The 22535-nt window shown below is 35.9% G+C and overlaps 1 protein-coding gene across 2 annotated transcripts in view; it reads left to right on the top strand.

The window, feature by feature from the left end:
- BICD1 (BICD cargo adaptor 1) overlaps window positions 1–21480 on the top strand; it is a 221942-nt gene extending 200462 nt beyond the window's left edge. The window contains exons 12-13 of one of the 2 annotated variants that reach the window (XM_027844386.1): window positions 15311–15386; window positions 20971–21480. In XM_027844386.1, the coding sequence (XP_027700187.1) occupies window positions 15311–15386; window positions 20971–21058 (164 nt within the window). In that variant the 3' untranslated portion in view covers window positions 21059–21480. The remainder of the gene's footprint in view (window positions 1–15310; window positions 15387–20970) is intronic. The other variant, XM_027844385.1, reaches the window with a different exon arrangement.
- Window positions 21481–22535: the final 1055 nt, after the last annotated feature.

Raw genomic sequence — 22535 nt, 5'->3', positions numbered from 1 at the left:
ACACACACACACACACACACACACACACACACACACACACACACACCATGCACCATGCTCGAAAATCACTGACATATTCTTACCCTCCAAATCAGAGTCCGTACAGACTTCATAAAACATGTCATAATAGTCATACCTGATGATGGACTTGTTTTAATCAATTAGTATAGTTTATCTTGGCAGCTAGCTGTCATAGTGGATATTGTGCCAGGCCTGAGGTCAGAAAGACTCATCCTCCTGAGTTCAACTCTGGCCTCAGACACTTACTAGCTGTGTGGCACTGGACAAGTCACCTAATCCTGTTTGCCTTGGTTTCCTCATCTGTAAAATGAGCTGGAGAAGGAAATGGCAAAACACTCTAGTCTCTTTGCCAAGAAAACCCCAAATGGGGTCAAGAAGAGTTGGATACAACTGAAACAACTAAACAACAACAACAACATAGTTTACCTTATTTTAGTTATCTCAGGTCATTGTCTCCCTGAAAAATTTTAAAGACACTCTAGTATCATAAACAGCACATTAACATATGTGCTTTTATGGTGTGTTGACTTCTGCAAAATTTTCCACAATAGTATTCTGTAATTTCTCATCTATTTTATATTAAATCTTATAAATTTTATAATTGTAACATGACATTTTAGGACTATTTCTCTAAATTTTTGAGGGAGACCATATGCACTGACTTCAGAACCTATAATATTTCTCTTCAGACATCAATAGAATGCTAAAATACTTAAATCTTATTACACCTGTGTATGTTAATATTAATAGGCCATACTCTTATGCTATTTGACTCTGTAGAATTCTTCAAATTTGTGTTTTTATAGAGCAAAAGCTAGTAAACCCTTTATTAATATATTTGTATTCATACATGCTTGACATATTTTTAGTTGGCTAAGAACTGGTAGGGATGGCCAATAAATTGGATGACAAGTAAAGACTCAAAAATATCTTTAAAAGACAGAAATTAATCTTGAACTTAATCTAATAAGATTACATATGTGTCTGTATTAAATTTCAAGTGCACTTAGATCCAATAAATCAACCTCACAAGTATATCCTTGGTATCAGGAAAAATTTCCTAATAATTAGTGCTGTCTAGAAGTGGAATAGCCTGCCTTGAGGAGTGATGAGTTTTTTTAATGCAAAATCTAGACAGCTCCTTTTGTAGATGTTATAGAGGAAATTCCTTTAATGTGTAAGTTGGAGTAGATAGACACTGATGTCCCATCCAACCCTCAAATTGTGTGATTCTGAATGTCTTCTCTGTGTTTCTCTCAAAATATCTCCATAGGCTCTTTAAAGATGACAATTAATACTCAGTCTCTCTTAGAACCATCAGGAGGGGTGCCTTCCCCCTTACTTTCCCTCTGCCCCTCCCTAGCTTCAGGGCCAGCTGCCCAGACTCCATCAACCCTGCCATTTGGGAAGAGCAACATGACTGCTCACACCACCTGTATGAGATAGTATTCAACCCTTCTAATTCTTCTGGTAAGATGGAGGACTACCTGGCCTTACCATCTGCCCTGCCTCTATGCCCTCTAGAACTCTGGCACTGTCATCTGACTACTAACATAGTCTAAGAACCCCTGGATCTTGCTATCCACCCTTCTGCTGCACCCTTAGTAATTCCATGTTTCCATTCACCCTATTGTCTAACCATGTTTACCCTACTCTATACTTGTAATATTGATTTTTTTCAAAGCTAAGCATAAATCTTTATATTTAATCATATTACTCATCATCCAATTAGATGCAGCCTACCCTTTTATCATGTCAGTTATTAATTAGCACATGCCCATCAATTAGGAGTCTGAAAGAAGCAAAATGGGTTTATTTTAAAATATGTCAAGATATTGATAATAAAAATATTGAAAATATGGTTTTCCTGGCTGACATTTTTCTTGAAATCCTATGCACATATGTTTTCATCTTTGCATCTCTACTACCTAGAAAAGTGATTTGCTTATAGTAGACACTTAACTAATGAGTGTTGTATTAAAGTGGTTAGAATTTTCGATAAAGAAATGAACCCACAAAGGCGCTGAATGGATACAAGTGTTTTAAGTACGTATACATAACTACTACCAAAAATGTTTTTAGCATCTTCAGTGAGCTTATAGTAAATTATTGTTTTTCAAATCTTGTACTGAAGTAGATTTTTACTTCAGACAGTGATTTCAAAGGAGAGAATAGGTAGAGCTTCTATAGAGTAAGGAAAAATGTCAAATTCTAAATGATTAGTTTTTTTCACTTCTGTTCTCACCTACATAACAGAAAGAATTGGACAATACAGCTGGCCATAGCTAGTCAATCCAGTGCTTCATCAAGTAACACAAAACATGCCCCAGGGAAGAAACCCAAAAAGCCATCTTCAAATCCACTTTTTAGAACAACTTCTGTCAGTTGTCCAAGAGAGAAAAAACTTGAACCCTGGAACACAATGCCCTCTGGGATGAAGCAATCACTGCCCCATAGTGGTGGGATAGTAGAAGATAAGGCTTATACTATGGAGGTCACTGTTGAAGAAAAGCTCGGAATGTGGTGAGGATGTGATGGGGAGGAAACCAAGGCAAGTCATCTGGTAGCTTCCTATTTCAACTAATTATTCTTGCTAATTAAAAGCTAAGTTCCGTTGTTTCTTCTACCTGTTTAAAGGACTGTCAGTTTCCTCTGGATTTTATTACCATGAGGTGAAGCCAGTCACACTGTCCCAGTAATGACTTTGAAAACTAGTGTTATTTCCAAGGTTCCGAAACTAGTCTAACCTTTTGAGGAAGCAAGATAATATAGGAATATGTCAACTGTTTTTGCAAAATAACTGAAGAGGTAACATGGTATAGCAAATAAATAAAGAGTAAATCTCAGAGTCAAGATGATCTGGGTTCAGAGACCCACCTCTGATATGTACTGGCTGTGTGATCCTGGAGTAGTTATTTAATGACTAAAGGGAATAGTTTCATTGTTGACCTTTTCCAGTGCCCTAACGCTACCCACATACAAAAGTGAAATTGCTTTCCAGCCTTAGAATCAATCAACCAATTAATCAATAAGCATTTACTCAGCCCTTACTATGTGGAAGAACTGGGGAGAAAAAAAAAGGGGGCAAAAACAGTTCCTCCCTTCAAGGGACTTATATTCTATTGGGCATTGTCGTTTACTGGAAAATCTTCATTTCATTTAAAGATAGAATTTAGTTAAGTTTTGTGGAAGCATATTGTTGTATAGGGCAAACATACAAATTGTAGCACATTTATTTCAGACAATAAACACTAACAGTATATGCCCAAATACAGAGACAGGTTCAAGATACAATTTTGACTTTCATGGTCCTAAACAGTCAGCTAGTTTGGTTCCATGTGAAGTATCCATAGCAAGTTTTCAAATGTATTGAGGTTACCCACTGTATTCTGTATAATTACTTGCTTTCTTAGACATTGTTATCTATTTAGGGATCTTCATGATTATGCTTGTGCTCACAAAATCAAGTAAATTTAGGATCATAGGCTTAGTGCTGGAAGGTTTCTTAGTGATCTTTTAGTCTAGTTTCCTTTTTTTAATAGATGGGGAAACAGGCCTCTGAGAGGGTAAGTGAATTGCTGAAGGTCATAAAGATACTAAGTAATGGATCTTGGAGCTGAGGACAGCAAGTTTTAAAACTGGAGTGGGAAGGTATATTGAGAGTCACCTAATCCATTTAAATAAGTGATAAGATACTAAGCTCTATTATCTTAACTATGTGATAACATGCTTCCATTGAATCAAACTAGTCAAAGGCATTACAAACTAAAGGTGAAAAATTTTTTGATTAATTTAGATGTCTTTGATGAGCCATTGTATGAACTAGAACTGACGGTGGCCCAGGAAGTGCATTCAGATTAGGTGAGGTCCATGGTTATGTCCTGTGGAGCTTTTGTAAAACTAAAGAGTTAGTTCAGAACACATGAGATTTGGATTGAAGCATGCAGAGAATAGAAAGCATTCCTGCTAAACCCTTGGGAAGGAATCAGTTAGAGGGGAAGAAGAGAGGCCTGGATCTTGGACTCCTCCTCCCTCTGGAACAGAGAATGACTTCATTAACTTCGAAGGTCTGAAGAATTTCCCATCTTCCCATCACCATCCTAGCACTGTCTGGGATCAGCTGGTGGCAGTGTATGCATCAGGAGTCATAGACTGGATGCAGATTCAAGCTGAGAAGAAAGTCTACAAAATGCCTAAGGTAAACATATTGAAGACTCCAGCAAAAGGACTTTCAGGAGCTCTGTGTTATCCCTTTGCTACACATGTTCTCTGAGCTTGAGCCCAGTTTCCCCTGTATCCTATATGTGTTGTGGGAAAGTGTCACAGACATATGGGGGGATGTTTCATCCCAACCATTTTTTACTATACTACCCTAGTAATACCCCTTTTTAAAAGCTAATTGAATCTGGCTGCCTAAAAGATATTAACTAATAATCATGTCTGGAAGCACACTGGTTAGGATTCATGAACTATTAGAAGAACATTAGGAAAGACATCTTCTAACCCCTCAATACTAACTCTCGAGCCAAGGGGAGATGTAGTAGTGGTGATCCAACTTGTCAGTGGAAGTGGAAATTGGGATAATCACCTCAGAGCAAGTACATATATCCCCTGACTCCAAACCCAGGTTGCTGTTTTTTTCCATCACAAGACATTCCTTTTTGCATAAAGAGACAATACCCTTTGAAAACTATTTTTAATAGCTAAAAAAACTAAATATTTAATTATGCTCTGACATAGGGAACTTTTGAATGGAAAAGGTCAGAGAAGGAGTGAAAAATATATAGACTATAATCAAAACTAAAAATTGATTTATAGGTTCTATCAGGCAGCCCAATTCCCACATACCTAATCTAGCAAAAACCTGAAATGTGGCCCTGACCAAATAATAATCTAGAAATCCAATGAGAAACCACAGGAAATTACTTGTTCCACCCTATTCAAAAAATCAGCCATAAGCCCATGCGCTATAGAAAATGGAGCTGCCAATAAAGCCAGGCATCAAGTTCAGCCCCCCAGCATGGAGGGCCAGATATATATACATATATATATATATATATAAACCTTATAATCTCTGTGTCTGGAGGCAACAAGAGCAGCAGTCCTTGCCCAGAATGAGCCAGAGAAGTCAGAAAGTCCCAGGGTGGTCAGAATGCCCCAGGGAATGTCAATAACCAAAGCAGCATGGCCACCCAGGCTCAGCAGCACTGAGGTTTCTGACACTCTGTCTTATGACTCCAGCAAGGGCTCTTGAAGGCCCAGCATTCTGAACCTCTAAGATACAGAGGGCCCTAACGCTTGGAGATCAGTACAGGGACCCACGCAAGTCATGCAAGGTCACCCATATGACCTAACGGAAAACCAAGCAGAACCAACTACCACACCACACCAAACCAAAACCAAAAAGTACAGTCAAGGCTGAAGCCTGGCCCTGGCACAAAGCCCCAATTCTGGATCTAAAACTAGTGTGATGTATATACACAGAAGACATCAACCAGCATAAAAATTATCATAGAGCTAGAGATGCCCAAAAAAACCAGTCTTAGAAGGAGAAAATAACTGTAACTACTGCAACAGAGAGTCAAAGGAAAAAAACAGATTTTCCACAAGGCATATATGAGAAATATTTTTAAATGAATGAGATACAAGAAATTCTATATGAAATAATGAGTAATTTATGAGAAATGAAGCATGAGATAGAAAAAATGAAATAAAAGCTCTAGAGAAAAGAATTGGAAAGAAAAGTAGTAGCTAAGAAGAGAAAGTGATAAATGTTATCCAACTGACAGACTCTGTGGAATCTATGACTCCTTGCCAGCAAACATTACTAAAACAAAATCATAAGATGAAAAAAATAGAAAAAAGATAAGCTATCTAATATCAAAAACAACTGACTTAGAACACAGGATGAGTCCTTGAAAACTGATTTTTAAAAAATCTATATGTGTTGTGTAAACATAAACATTTTCAAAATACCATAAATTAAACTGCCTATAAATCTGTAGGGCAAAGTGAAGATAGAAAGAATCCACTGACCACCTCCTGAAAGGAACCCCAAAAGGAAAATTCTCAGATCCAAAGGTCACAAGTCAAAGAAAAAATACTGTAAGCATCTTGAAATAAGCAGATCAGGTACCATGGATTACAGTAAAGATAACATAAGACCTGTAGCTTCTACTGTAAAGGAGAAGAGGTCTTAGAAAATAATATTCTAAAGGTATAAAACCAGAAATAATTTCCCCTGAAAAGCTGAGTATAATCATGTGGGTAAGAAAATGGATTTTTAATAGAATAGAATAGAATAGAATAATAGAATAATAACAATAGAATAGAATTTGAGGCATTCTTGATTAAAAAAAAAAAAGACTAGAGCTGAGTAGAAACTTTGAAATACAAACACAGATCCAGAAAAATCTAAACAAGTAAATTTACTTGAGCAATTCGAAGTTGCTGTATGATGGTAGTGATAACAGTTTAATGAGAGGAGAAAAAAGAACTGTAATATCTTCAGAGGGAGTTAAATAAGAAAAACAAAAGACCTAGAGATATATTGGTTCCAGTATGAGGATTTCAAGAAGGAAAAGAGAAGGGAGGGCAAAAAGAATAGACTACAATAGAAAGGAAAAAGAATAGGATAGAAATTTATTTCTCATAATTGGGGTGCTTAATAAAAAAGAGTATATAATCATGGAGAAAGACTTGGGGGAAGCAGACATGAGATGAACCTCACTCTTCTCTGAAATAAAGGAGGACTGAATACACAGAGTTTGGTTTGAAAATATGTCAAACTGAACAGGGAAGTGAACAGGGATAGGGAGGTAGAGTTAAATGGGAAGATAATACTGAAGGGGGAAGAGACACAAGCAAAACAAACTTCCTAATTTGGGGAGGAGGGATTGGATTAAAAAGGAAAAACTGAAACACATAAACTAGAATCTAAGAGCATGCTCACCAGCAGGGGAACAAAGTGTGGTACATGAATGTAGCAGAATATTAGTGCTCAATAAGAAATGATGAAAGAAAAGATTTCAGAGAATCTTGGTACTGTGAACTTATGCAGAATAAAGTGAACAGAATCAGAACTATTTGTTTATATGAGGACAACAACACTATAAATAAAAACTACTTTTAAAGATTTTAAGAATTTTAATCAATTCAGTGACCAACAATATTTCCAAAAGACCTTTGTTACCCACCTCCTGACAGAGAGGTCATGGATTCAAGGTGCAGAAAGAAATATTTTTTTTAATATGGCCACCATGTTGAATCATTTTGCATAATTATGCTTATTTATTACCAGGGATTTTTTTTTCCTTTCTCCCAGTTTTTAGTTAGGAGGTGGTATTGGTAGGGAGAGGGGAGGACTAGCAATAGTGATACAAACAAAAAGAAAGAGGAACATTGAAACATTTTTTAAAATGTACAGAAGGAAAGAAAAAGAAGTTCAGAAAGAAGCAAAGGCAAACAGGAAAGCTTTGAAAGTAGCATGGAATTATTATGTAATTTTTTTAAAAGTAAGTACTATTAAATGGAGATTGAAAAACAATCTTCTTTCTGTTCTGTGTATATGGAAATGCTCTTTTTTGTATTTAAGTTTGGAAAAAAAATTAAAATTTTTTAAAAAATTGATTTCAAGATAGGATTTCCTGTAACTCTTCATGAGCAAATGTCAGCTTAGGCTTATGCTTGAATGTCTTAATAATGAAAATAGTACAGTTAAGGCTGTAGATTTTCCATTGTTCATAAAACCATTAACACTGAATTTGTATTAGTGTAGATCTTTTCCACTGTAATCGTGTGTTTTTCAGATCTCTCAGTTTGAAAACATTTAATATTTTTTATTCCTAAAGGACAATCTATATTCCACATGGTGTAATAGGTAGAGAGTCAACCTTTGAGTTAAAAAGACAAAGGTTAAAATTCAGCCTCTGAGACAAATTTGCTTTGTTTCCCTGGGCAGATTATTTAATCTTGTAATGGTATCCCAGGTAACCCTGAATTCATAGATTATAAGAAAAGTTGTCCATCTGCATTGGTGAAGGTGATTTTGACATGAGTTCCCTATACCAGTAACATCACAAGAGCTCTCTTTCCCAATTCCCTCCAAATAAGGCTGAAGAGAGCTAGTTTATTAAATTGACATTGGCTATTATTGTCCTTGGGCATTTAGGTGGTACAGTGGATAGAGTTCCAGGCCTGGAGTCAAGAAGATGTGACTTCAAATCTGGTCTCAGACACTTACTAGCTGTGTGACCCTGGATAAGTCACTTAACCCTGTTTGCCTCAGTTTCCTCATCTGCAAAATGAACTGGACAAGGAAATGGGAAAACACTCCAGTGTCGTTGCCAAGAAAACCCCCAAATGTGGTCACAAAGAGTCAGACATGACTGAAATGACTAAATAACAAGAAAACTTATTGTCCTAAAAAATTCAGTCATCTGATTTTTCTTATTCTTCTGACTACCACATCTGAACTTCGAAAAACTTTATATTGATATCAACTTCTACCAAGCTGGAAAGGTTTCCAGTATGAACTTTCCTAAATACTGAGGGGTTTATCACCAGCAGGTTGTCTTCCAGGTGGTAAATTTGGAGGGCATGGAAACTTACAAAAATTCGAAGTGGCCCTCAGCTCTATGTATTCCCTTCTGTTTCTCCAGTGATAGGAGCAGAATACTAGAATAGGTGGCAAAGGCTACATTAATTTAACTGCTGATATTCTGAATTGTAAGATTTTTATCTAATGGCCAGTGAATTGCTATGGACTGGAGGAAATAAACTATACTTACAATGATACTCTCATTATATGCAAAGCCAGAGAACATAAGAAGTGATAGCTCAATGGAAGGACAGCTCCGAGGCTCTCTGCAAAAGCATATAAAATTGTATATAGTGCCACGGAATCTCAGAGTTGGAAAAGATCCCAGAAGACATTTAGTCCAATCTGTACCTGAACAAGACTCCACCCTCCCACAAACCCAACAAGCTTCCTCTTGAAGATGTCCAGTTATGGGGAAACATTACCTCCTGAAACACTCTTTTAAGTAACTCTAATTGTTAGGAAGTTTTACTCTGTCTTGGGTTAAAATCTTCGTCTTTACAAATTCTACCCATTTGGTTGTTTAGGTCCCTGGATCAAAAGAGAATAGATCTCTGATAGCCCTTCTATCTATATTTGGAAGACAGCCATATCCCTATATCTTCTGTTCTCCAGGCTCAACATCTCTACTTCCTTCAATTTATTTCTGTATCAAATAGTTTCCAGTTCTCACCATCCTGGTTGCCCTCTGACCATGATTTGCTTTGTCAATGTTGTTGTTGCTGTTGTTCAATCACGTCCGACTTTGTGACCCCATGGATCATAGCATGCCAGGCCCTTCTGTCTTCTACTATCTCTTAAAGTTTTCCAAATTTTCGCTCATTATTTCCATGGCACTATTTATCCATCTCATCTTCTGCCATCCCCTTTTCCTTTTGCCTTCAATCTTTCCCAACATCAGGGTCATTTCCAATGTCTCCTTTTTTTTCATTTTTATTTCATTTTTAATTTGTGGAATAAAATGTTTCCTTATTACATGGCCAAAGTATTAAAGCTTCAGCTTCAGTATTTGATCTTCCAGTGAATAGCCTGAATTAATTTCTTCAAGTATTGACTGATTTGATCTCCTTGCTGTCCAAGGTACTCTCAAAAGTCTTCTCTAAAACCACAATTTGAAAGCATAGATTCTACAACATTCAGCTTTGCTTATACTCCAACTCTCACAGTCATACATTACTCCTGGAAAAATCATAGCTTTGACTATGCCAACCTTTATTGGCAAGATGATTCTCCGCTTTTTAGCATGCTGTCCAGATTTGCCATAACTTTTCTTCCAAGGAGCAAGCATCAATGTACTTAATACAATGTGGTATCCATAACTGAAGCCCAGTATTCTAGTTATGATATGACCCAGGGCAGAAAACAGAATTGTCAGTACTGTCTTTTTGGACACTGTATTTCTGTCAATGACACTTCAAAATGCTTGAGCTTTTTAGCTGTGATATTATATCATTGACTCATATTGAGCTTGCAGTCCACCAAAACCTCCAGATCTCTTTCATAAAAACTTTTATCTAGCCATACCTCTTCCATCATATACTTGTGCATTTGATTTTTTTTAATGCAAACATAAGCACTTTACATTTATCCCTATAGAATCTTATTTAATTAGATTCACTATTCTTTAGTACTATTTTTATAGAACTGTAACTTTTTTTTATATTCAAGTACGTGCTGACAGACAGATACATGGTTAGACAGATAGATATTTCTATGTATGTGTGTACTGTTAAACATTCCAGTCTATCGGTAAGTTCCCTATGTATCCGTATACATGTCTCTTTAAACAGCTTACCCTTTTCTTCTCTACCAAAATTGTTTGTGACATCAGAATTTCATTCTTGAGAATTCTTCTTCAGCTGATTTATCCAGAAGAATTTAAGTAATGAAATTTATCCTTTCTTTGAACTCTTTCAAATATGTTGTCCAAAAATCTAGAGTATATACCAAACTATGAACAGGTTTCCTCTTCTCATCTATCATGAATTCTACATTGACAAAGTTACTTCCTTTCCAGGTTCCTATCGTTTCTAGATCAGCAACCTATAGCTTCTCATTGTTCTGAATTGGGACCAGTTTAGTCAAATCAACAAGTGTTTATTAAATGCTTATCCTGTGCCAGGCACTGTGCTAAGTGCTAGGGATACAAAGGGAAAAAAAAGATAAAAAAAGAGTCCCTGCTCTCAAATAGCTCACAGTCTGATGGGAGAGGCAACCTGCAAGCAACTATGTAGAAACAGGATATACACAGGATCAATTAGAGGTAATCTTAGAGGGTAGGTGCTAAGATTAAGAAGGGCTGGAAAAGCCTTCTTGAAGAAGCTGGAACTTTAGTTGAGATTTGAAGAAGTCAGAAAATTCAGGAGGTGGAAATGAAAGAGAGTTCCAGGCATGAGAGTCAGCTACTGAAAATTCCTGGAGTAAAGAGATAATGTCGTGTGTAAGATAATATAAGGAGACTAGTGATCTGGCTCTATGATCTGAATCATAGAGTATATCTGTGGAAGGGGCTAAGGTGTAAGAACACTAAAAATGTGATAAAGGGCCAGGTTATAATGATCTTTAAAAACCAAACAGAGGATTTTATATTTCATCCTGGAGGTGATAAGATTCCAAGATGCTGATTATAAATGGTAGATAGGTGGTATAGTAGATAGAATACTAGATCTGAAGTCAGGAAGACTTATCTTTATGAGTTCAAATCTGGCCTCAGATGCATACTAACTATGTGACCTTAGGCAAGTCACTTAGCCCTATTTACCTCAGTTCCTCATCTATAAAATGAGCTGGAGAAGGAAATAGCAACTACTCCAGTATCTTTGTCGTGAAAATACCACTAAGAGTCATGAAGAGTCAGAATGGCTGAACACAAAAACAAGCCGCACCTTAACAACAATAGAGCTTAGCACTGGTTAGCAAGAATAACTAGTTAAAATAGGATACTATTAGATCAATTCCTTCCTCAACCTATTTCCCTTTCTCCCCTCAAAACTTCGCCAATAGCAACATTGAGTCAGTGTCTCAGAGCCTCTATCTCCTCTCTGCCCTATCAAGCAACACCTTCCTCCTTCAACTGAAAGCACCATTAATGCCATTTGCCCCAAGTTCAGTTTCCAATCCTTGTACTGTGCACAAAGACTCCTACTTATGGCCATGCCTTCAAGAGAGGATTTATTCTTTCTGATACTTTACTTTCTCTTATAATGAGACCACTATGCAGACTCTGATGAATCTGGAGGAGAGAGTGAGACTGATGACTTTGCACCTCCCTGCCTCACTTAAATCCAATTCACTTGCAAATCAAGACATCACCTTCCCTCTGAGAACAAAAAATGAACAACAATCTCTGAGAAGTAGTAGCTGCCCCACTGGGGACCCAACTGGCCAGTTCCAGTTGGGCAATGCTGCTGTTTTCTCCCTCCTCCTTTTCCTTTTCTTCCTCCTCATCCTCTGCCTTCTCCCTTCGTCCATGTGAGGAATCATACCCTTATATATGGTTGCTCTGTCTAAAGGAATATAAATTTTGATTGCTTATGCTTCACAAGGTATCTTGGGATTTGGGGACTAAATTTTTTTCCTCCTTATTTATTTACTTTATCATTAAAATAACTGGGACAATTAACTCTTTTGTCTCAAGTAATTTTCATGTATGATTTCTTGAAATATAGCTCTGGTAAACCAGGCTTTGATAAAGCCCATTGGGATTCAAATGGAGCTACTTGACTATGCCAAATCACTCTGGCTTATACTGATTGGTCAATAATGAGCCCAAGACTCACTTGCACATTGTTTGGGTTTAGATTGCTCAGAGTGAATGTAAATAGCAATTGTTTCTGTTCTGCCAGAAACTCTGAGGGTCCTTCCCCTCCCAGATTGATCCTTTTGTGAAGGCAAACTAAGCTTAGCTAGCCTTTAGTCACTGAATGGGTGTTATCTCAGACAAACTGAGTCCTGGGAAAGACCTGAGCTTAAAAATGCCAAGGTCCCCGACTGCATCTGGGGCCATCCCAGATGTCGTGACCTTTGTCTTGCCACTCGGCTTTGATGACTCTAGAGGAGAGAGTAAGGCTGATGACTTTGCACAGCCTTGCCTCACTTAAATCCAATTCACTCACAAGACATCATCCTCCTGATGTTGTTGGTCAACATCAAAAAATGGACATCAGAAGATGAACAACAAGAACAATAATGAGAACAAACTGCATTTTGTGATCATATAGTGTTTTTTTGGCACTAGTAAAACCACAAAAATGGCATAATCTCTTCATGTCATAGGAAAATTCCTCTTGCTGTTGATGCTTTCTGAAAACAGAATCTCCCAATTTCTCTCATTATTGCTGACAGATTTTATAGTTAATTCTCATGGCTAATCACTAAAGTAAACTTCCTATTTGCCACTCCTGCTCACTGTGCTCTCTTGCTGACAGCCCCTGAGTAAAGCTTTATGTATAGAAATTTGTCTTGCATAATCCTTCAAACTTTCTTGCTTATTCTCAGATATTAGACTTCGTGATCACCTATTCCAAAATTAGAAGATTCCTGCCAATGCCTTAGCACAAATTGTAGTTGCCCTATTGTCTGTGAAAAGGTCTTCCATATAAAGTAAACTTTGAGCTGCCTCTTTTTTACCTTTTTATGCACTCCTTTAACCACTAATCACATACTTTGGACCTTTTCTTGCCTACTTCTTACCCCTTTTCTGTAAGACTTTTCTGTAAATCTGAAAATAAGTGTTATTATTTTTTGAAGGGGAATTTATCTTAAACCTTTAATAAATACCGATATTTTATCTTAAAGTTAAATTCATCCATAATAATAGTAGTTTACATTTATGTAAAGCTTTATGTTTACAAATTCTTTGTGTACATTTTCTCATTTAATCCCCATCATAACCCTGTGAGATAAAGTATAACTATTATTATTACAGTATTCCCATTTTTTACAGAAAAGGAAACAGAGAGATTAAGTGACTTGCTCATGTCACACAATTAGGAAGTAGCAAATTCAAGATTAACACTCTCATCTTCTGACCCCAAGTACACTGCTTTTTCTTCCATGCCAAAACCTTGTCCTCACCTTTCTCTCTTTCTTCCAAGACTTTCATTCTTTATTCTCACTTGTTTCACTTTTTTTTTTTTCCTGATCCTAGATTGGAACCTGAAAGCATATATTACTTGGTCTACAACTTTCATCAATAATCAGATTTGAGGGCTCTGAAACAGGAAAGATATAATCCAAACAATCATACAGAGATTTATAGAGATGTGCAACATAAAAGACTTTACCACCATGTTAATTTTTAACAGTACTGTAGAATTTGAGAGCAGAGTATTTTGGAATTCATAAGATTACTAGGTCATAGGATTTGATACTGAAATTGACCTCAGAGTTCCAGTAGTCCAACTCCCTTGTTTTAATTAAGAGAATGGGAAGGGTGCTGCTGAGAAGGTTGAATGACTTGCCTCAAATTAGCACGTGATAGGATCAAATAAATTCCTAGAGATTTGGTGAATGGAGTTTAGGGGAAGATGGAAGGATAGTGGGTTCCCTGACTTGCATCTGAGAATTTCTGGCTTTGTGAAGTTTCTTCCCCCCCCCCCCACCCATATTTAGTCTACTTATCTAAAGTCAGCAGAAACAACTTTAACTTTATGTTTTTATTATGCTCCTTTAAAGTTGTGTTACCACGTTTGTCCAAATAAACTGGGGCAACTATATTTCATTTTGTTCAGTGAATTCAAACACATAGGGTCAAAACATTCTGCTGAGAGTGAAATACAATTCTGGCCATAGAGGAGCTAACTGTCTTAATAGGAAGAAGAAAACAGGGCATGTATACAAATAATGCAGTAAAGAATACTTTTCTTTTTATATTGTATTCCACATCCAAGTGTCATAATGACCATTCCATATTAATCATGCTGCTAGCCTCTCTTGATGCTTCTATCCTCTTTCTTAAAGCCATTCATTGATGGTGTAGTAGAGGAAAGCTCACTAGATTTGGAGTCAGGACCTGGGCTTAAATCCTTGCTCTCTGTTGCTTAATACCTTTGGGCATTTGACAAGTCACTGAGACTCTTTGAGTTTCAAATACCTCATCTGTAAAAGTTGTTTGGACTACATGACCACTAAGGGTCCTTCCAGTTCTAGAACCTGTGAGGATATTTGTTATTCTAATTGCATGCAAGTTTTTAATAAATAGGTACATTTACAAGGAATAGGGCTCTGGAGACAAATGAAGTTATTAAATTGATTCTTTATTGAATTCAAAAAAGTTAAGACCCTTGTTTTTTCTTTCATTAATACTTCAAGAAACTTCTGCTGAGCATTAGATTGCTAGTAAACATGTAATAATGTACTTGAGAAAAGACTTAATACTGATAAATAGACTTTAGGGAGGTAAAGGTTCAGTTTAATCAATATTAAAAATTTTAAATTCCAGAACCACCAGATGTTTTAGCAGTATTTTTACTTATAAAAGTAGCTGCTATCCTTTTCGTTAGAAATATAAAAAAATTAAAAAAGAAATATCAAAACAAAAATATTTAATAAACATTTCTACCAGATTAAGACTCAAGTACACATTTATTCCTCACTAAATCTCATCAGCTGCTTACCATGTAATGCTGTTACTAACACCTTGCTCTGTCATCTCTGTGTATATATGTCTAATTTATCAGTTTCTTATAGATTGTCAGCAGCCTGCTGCCTCCATATCGCCACAATGCTCACAACTAGCCAGGAGGCAAGACTGCCAGACTGTCAGGTAATGTTTAGATAAATTCTTATTCCATTTAGTTTTGTTTCAGATCCATGCACCACTTAACCATAACTTTGCCTTAACCTTACATATTTGATTGTATTTTCCTGCAATATATACTCAAGCAGGGGCTCAGTAAACACTAATTGAGGGAAACAATCTAGACAGGAAGAATGGGGATTACAAAAGAATCTGAGAACTGCAGAATAGCAGCTGCAGCCACTAGGTGGCAGAATAATACTTGACCAGGTATTTTAGAAAACCATTCTTATTTCATCAGTATTCAAGTAGCTTTTGAATTATATTCTATACTGAACCTTTATCTTCTTCATCTATGGAAATATCAATGCTGCAGATATTAACATGTTTCTTATTTTTGTGTTAGGAATATACGTCCCATAAAAACAAAGAAAGATATGTAATGTGACTTCTGTGACAGTTCTTTAAATGTTTTGCTTCTAGTTTGAGTTCTGCTCTTTCTTCTTATCCATAAAACCTGAAAGCTGGTATAACAGTAGACTGGTACAACAGTAGGGACACTAACATTTAATTTAGGACTTTCTCATTAACTTGTAAACAATGTCGATCAACTTCTAGCCTGGTGCATGCTGGTCAATGTTTAACAACCAACTTGGAGGGAGTGGGGGGAAGAAGGTGCCTGTGACACACTTTTACTTTTAATCTGCATTGATAATATTTTCTCTATCACTTTCTTAAGTCTCGATAATCAACCAAAAAAAAATCAAGCCCTGATTTATATTTAGCATTTGCCAATAATTTTAACAGTCAGCTTTCCTGAACTGGCAAGAGCTGTCTCCAGCACACCTCACCTCTCCAACCTATGGGTCAAAGGTCCAATTGTCATAATTATGGAAGGAAACATTTTAGGAATTTAAAGAGTAGAAAATTAATCTGCTGTCCCTATGTTATGTGTCTGTGGCTTATTCCACAGCTAGATTCTTCAGAATCAAAATGGAAAAATGGAACTCATTTAAAAAAAAAAAAACTATCTAGGAAAGAGTCAAGAACAGATAGAATTAAGGATGGAGTAAGGTAAGGGGAAACAAATAAAACTAAATTTAAACAACCTTTTTCTCATGTTGGCCTACCATATTTGAATCTCATTCTGTTTTCTGGCAGAGGTAAGTAGTATGATGCAGTTCTCCAAAATTCAAGTATTCGATCTCATACAGTTTGTATCCTGTAATGACCCATTTTCAATCTTTCAAGTCAGTAGTATATCTTGGGACTCCATCTGATTTTAATTTAATGAGACTGAGGAACATATGCCAGGTTATGAACTTTCCATAGACTTGAATAGAGAAAATTTTACATTGCAAGAGAGTTATTCTATTTTTCAAAAATTGAAGCTCTGTCTTTTTAGGAAATCATTTTGTACCCAATTAACCAACCAAAATTTTTATGAAGATCCTTTCCCCTTAAAGTCTTCTTATCAGTTTTAAAGGTAACTCCCTTAATGTATTGATCTATTTTATTAAAGAAATTGATTTTTTTAAAGGTCAGCTCAGTGCTCCCTCAGAACAATCTCTGAACCCACCACTTACAACTTTAATTTAAGAATCAAAATAAACTCAAACTGTCAGATATGAGAATTTCACTGGAGATGAAACAAAGCTAGATCCTTTAGAATAAAAAGGGGAAAATGTAACTAATTTTTAACAGATAACTGATTTTACTAAATAACTCAAATTTAATTTTTATTAAATATTTTATCATATAACTTATTTTTATTAAATGTAAGTTTTATTAAATGACAAAAAACTTTTAAAATGGAACTCATTTTTAAAAAATAAAAAATAAGAATTGCATATAATGCTTGTTATTGTTCAGAAGTTTCGCTTGTAGTTTATATGACTTGCCCCCCACAAATTCTTGCTCTTCTGGAAGGAGAGAGCCAGTTTGCCTGTATGTGTTTAGTTAGAAACATCATGTTTTGTTTTGGTTTTTCTGCAGCATAAATTTTTTCAGGTGTAGTTGTTGAAGTCAATCTCAATGAGATCTTAAGTTAGGGAAAGATATCGCACAAGCTGAAAAGTAACATGGTGGATTAAAGGCCAGTCTTAGAATCTAACAAGACCTGGGTTTGAATCTTGCTTCTTAGACTATATGTGACTATGGGCAAGTTACTTAACTTCTTAGTGCCACTGACAATTCCTCAAGTTTCAGATAAGTTGTTGATATGCTTGGGTGAAAGGAGATTCCACCCTGGGAATTCCCTACATGGAAGAAATTACAGACCACAAAAATCAACAAACCAAGTAAATGTAGATCTAAGCATGAAATTACCTTTTGACTAGAAAACCAGAAAGAATTAAATTACTCCTACCAAAAACCACCCCCAAAAAGTTTACCTCAGATAATGAATTGAAAGGTTGTGAAGAACCTTCTCTGTCAGTATGTCAACCAGCTTTTCAAAAGTACCTGCTGTAGTTACTGTGCTAAGTGTTGAGGATACAAAGAAAAGCAAAAGATTCCTGCTCTCAAAGAGCTCACAATCTAATGCAAAAATATTTGCATGTTGTCTCCCTCATTTACTTTTTCTCTCTAAGATAAACTTTAGAATGTTTTTTTAAAGGTTTTGTTTTGGAACAGCTAGATGGTGCAGTGGATAGAACACCGGCCCTGGATTCAGGAGGACCTGAGTTCAAATGTGGCCTCAGACACATAACACTTACTAGCTGTGTGACCCTGGGCAAGTCACTTAACCCCATTGCCTAGCCAAAAAAGAAAAAAAAAAAGAAAAGGTTTTGTTTCGCTTTAAATAGGTGAAGGGGGGCGCAGTTAAGAAAGCATTTCTCTTTTCAAGTAGTTTGACTAACAAAAGTAGTCTACAATTCCATTTCTTCTCAAGATTTCCATATTGTCATACCACAATTACCTTCTTAGTTATTTCTTAATGTTATCTATATCAATATCACGAATTCCATGAAGCCATTGTTGAATCAGGAAGAAGCTTTATTAACAACCTGGGAAGACCAGGCATCCCACATGTTTACACATGTAAGAGCATGCATGTGGGAGCACATGTATTGACAAATGCACACCTTTTTATTCCCTATTCCTTATTCAAATTTCCTTCCCTTGTTTCCCTGTTCGCTGTGTACTATAAAGGTGACAGCCTATCCAAACGCCTAATTTTCCCATGTTAGTCTCTGCCCCTAATTACATCTCCTACTCCCCACAATTCAGGTAACCTAGCCATTACTTGAGAATGCCCCTGTTATGTTAATCTATACCTAACCCCTGGACTGGTTTTCCACTGGTTAGTCTATTCACTACCAAGAGTGTTTTCTTATTCTAATACAACTCCCTTTGTTCAACTTCCACCTAGCTCCCAGACTGCATTCCTTTCCACTAGACTTTTGTGGAAATAATAATTTAAAAAACTATTTTTCACATTCCCTCCCAGTTTTAAACTGACTCTAACCTCTGATTGAGTGATATGCAGAAGCACCATCTACATATATTCCACATTAATAACAATATTTTTGCATTTCTATGGAGCTTTCTAATTTTTATTTGATTCTCACAACAACCCTATGAAATAGACAAAATAGGAATTATTTTTCCCATTTGGCAATTAAAGAAGTTGTAATTCAAAGTGTAGATGACTTGCCCAGTGTCATATCTTTAAATTCGGCATCTAATTACAGATTGTTTGGATTATTTATATTGCCAAAATTAAATTAAATTTATCTCTAGATTAAGAGGAAGTATTTCATGGGAAAGGCAGAAAAGAAATGTACAATCATTTTCTGCCTATTGATGCCCATCTCTTAAGCTTTTTTAATTCTATAGCTCCTATATGTGAACATCTGTCCTGAGATTACCGCCACACCCCCATCATATTTGATTTACTTGATCAGTCATTCAGTTACTAAGTATCTGTTTTGTGCCAGGCATTGTGCTAAGTGCTCAGGATAAAAAGAAAGGCAAAAGACAGTCCCAGCTCTCCAGGAGCTCACATTCTAATGGGGTTACTCAGACTTCTTATTACAGTACAGTATAACAACTTAGAGGCAAAAAACCAATTCATTAATATGTCCTTTTTCAGAAGCAATGTTATTAGATTGGCAAAAGATGAAGAGGGGAGAGGAGTACATGTGTCATCAGGGAGGGAAATGGTCAAGGAGAAAATGAGAATATGTATTTCCATGGAGTTCAGAACTGACCAGGATATGGTCTCTGAAAGTCTGCTGTAGAGGGTGAAGTTGCAACAGGAAGCATTACAGAAAAATGACTAGGGTTAGGATGAGGACCCATGGTCTGTCGCAAGGAGTTCAGAGCTAAGCAGCTTAGTTCCTCCTGGGCAGTGAACCTATGTTTGAAGAACTTTGTTTTAAAGCCTTATAGCCTGTCTTTTAATCCTGCTTCTGTCACTTCTCAGCTGTATGATCTTGAGCAAATCATTTAATTTCTCTCAACCTCAGTTTCCTCATCACATATTATGTAAGAATAATAACAATAATGATCATAATAATAACTAGTATTTATATTATGCTTTAAGGTTTGCAAAGTGATTTACAAATATTATCTCATTTTATCCTCACAACAACCATAGGAGGTAAATACTATTATTATCTCCACTTTATAGCTGAGGAAACTGAGGCAAACAGAGGTCGAGTAACTTGCCCAGGCTCACACAACCATCTGGTAGTGTCTGAGGCAGGATTTGAACCCAGGTGTTCCTGATTCCAGCTCCAGCACTCTATCCACCACATCATGTAGGTGTTTCAAAAATAGGCATAAAGGTTATTGTGAGGCCCAAAAGAAATAATGAAGTTTTTTTAAAAATTTGTGGAAAGAAGAGTCTGAGAAATTTATAAAGAATGAAACTAAGAGGGGGGGGGGAAAGACTGTCCTTGCAGAGCAAAATAACTTATATAAGTGATTTTTTTCAGCCATCCTACAGGTATCCCATAAACAAATTTGGAGTAGCTCCCATATTGGTAATTTTTTTTGGCAGATTGTTTTAGGTACCAGAAAAAAAAAAAGAAATTTTAAAAATACTTTTGTGGTGTTCACACTGCCATTCCGAACTAAAAAAAAAAAATTTTCTGAAGACCCTCCTCACAATCAGATTTTTTAATAGTCAAATGAATTACTCAGATGTCTTTGGATCCATCAAAGAAATGAGTGCCTGCAAGAACTTTCTTAGTATGGCTAAATATTAATAAAAATGGATGACTTTGAGGGAATAAGAGAAAGAAGGTAAGATGAGGGAAGATTTAATTTTTTTTTTTTTTTTGCTGTGCACATTTTACTTTCTTTAGGACTCTCCCAAGAAACTCGGGTTTTTGGGGCATGCTTTATATTTAAGTAGACACCACCCCAAATGGAGTCATGACGAGTTGTACTTGACTGAAAAATGATTCAACAACAATAAGACTCCAAAATAAAATTTCCATGGCTATAACAGAAAATTATGTAAACAACATTGATTTACCTGATCTTAAGATTTGAATATGAGATTTGTGCTAAATGTATTTATTTAAAGCATGATTTGCCATTCTGCCTTGTGCATCATACACCTTTCTTACTGCTCCTCTGTTCTGTGTTTCCTTTTCAGTCCTAATGTCATTCTTCCAGAAGAGCAGCCACATTCCAGCTCTCAGTGTGCCCCTCTCAACTGTCTCTCCCAGCCTCCTTATCCCTAGTCTTCATCTTCAACGGAAAAAAATAATGGAATGGAATTTGTACAACTATTATGCAGGCTACTCCCCAGCATCCAGCAGGCATTTCTGCCTAGTTGGTAACATGAATAAAACTTGTTTTATTTCTACACTACTGGAAATTGAGAGAAGGTTGAGAAATGAACCACAGGCACAGGGGCCAGTCTGACAGGACGCTTGATGGCTTCTCTGATCGCATACAAACTTAGATAAAGAATGTTTAGTGATGTGAACTTTAAAAAAACAAAATTCTGTTTCCAGATGCTTGGTTTTATCTTTTAAATCAGAGGTACTTAAGTCAATATAAAATATATGTTAGAAAATCACAAAATCCTATCCTCATTCAGCCACAGAATTCTGATTCAGATATTTTTGCAGTCAATGGTATTTATTTATTTTTATTTTATTTGCACCACAATTTGTGTTAGTAAAATGTAAACCAATTGTAAAACTTTTTGTATTTAATTTGTTTATGTTTAAATAAGCAAAATTAGTTGAACTAAGTTTGATTTTAATTATTTAAAATTGGCCTGAATTTGGCTATTTTTATTGCACAAAATAAAAATCTGGTTCATTGGAATATTCATGTTAACTTTGTATTTGCACTGGTTGTATTTATGCACTTATTTTCTAATTAGTTATTCATTAGCTTCTGATTTTATAACAGTTTTCCACTGAAAACCAATTATTAAACCTAAGAAAGATCTTAATTATGATCATTTACTTTTATTCAACTATTTGATTACATGCTTTTCTTTTTAGGATTTCCGACACGTAGATGAACTGGTGCTGTTCCATTTTTATGTGGTTACTCATAAAAGAGTGCTAGACAACTTGAAGTAAAATCATGTGTTCATTTAATTTTCTTTTTTCTCCAAAATTCATGGTCCCAATATGAGTGAAAAGATTATAAGTACAGATGGCAAAAGATATATATGCATAAAGGCATCTTTTTAAAAATTAGTTCACTTAGGTAGGGTTAAAAGTTTGGGATAAAGTTGGTACGACAAGGGTGATCTTTTTTTCTGCAAAATTTCCTTGCCAAAAACAATAAATACTAAACCTTAGTGCATTGTCAGCTTATGACAAATACTCAGGTGCCTATGAAACACAGATTATCTTTGACAGTCCAGTGTTCCTAGCTAAGTTACAGATTCTCTTAGAAAGCTTCCTAGGACATAATTTAAAGCAGTGAATTTACATAAGTCAAAAATAACTGACTTTATTTTGCACAATAACCTGACAGACAAGGAAATTAGCTAATTGACCTGTAGAGTAACAATCTTGGGCTCCTCATCCACCTATTAAGTGTTACCCATTAATTGCTCTTAGCCGTAATTCCTTGCTCTTAGTCAGGTGGCCTTAATTTATTTAGAGAAAAAAGGGTTTGATATTTTCATGTGATAATATCCATGACTTCTCTACAAATGCCGCACTAAAAATAGTCCACACTTTTCATAGG

The sequence above is a fragment of the Vombatus ursinus genome, unplaced genomic scaffold (assembly GCF_900497805.2).
Source record: "Vombatus ursinus unplaced genomic scaffold, bare-nosed wombat genome assembly UNPS02014941.1, whole genome shotgun sequence".
In the NCBI taxonomy this organism is placed as follows: domain Eukaryota; kingdom Metazoa; phylum Chordata; class Mammalia; order Diprotodontia; family Vombatidae; genus Vombatus; species Vombatus ursinus.
The sequence above is the reverse complement of the archived record's forward strand: the minus strand, read 5'-3'. Positions and strand labels throughout refer to the sequence as shown.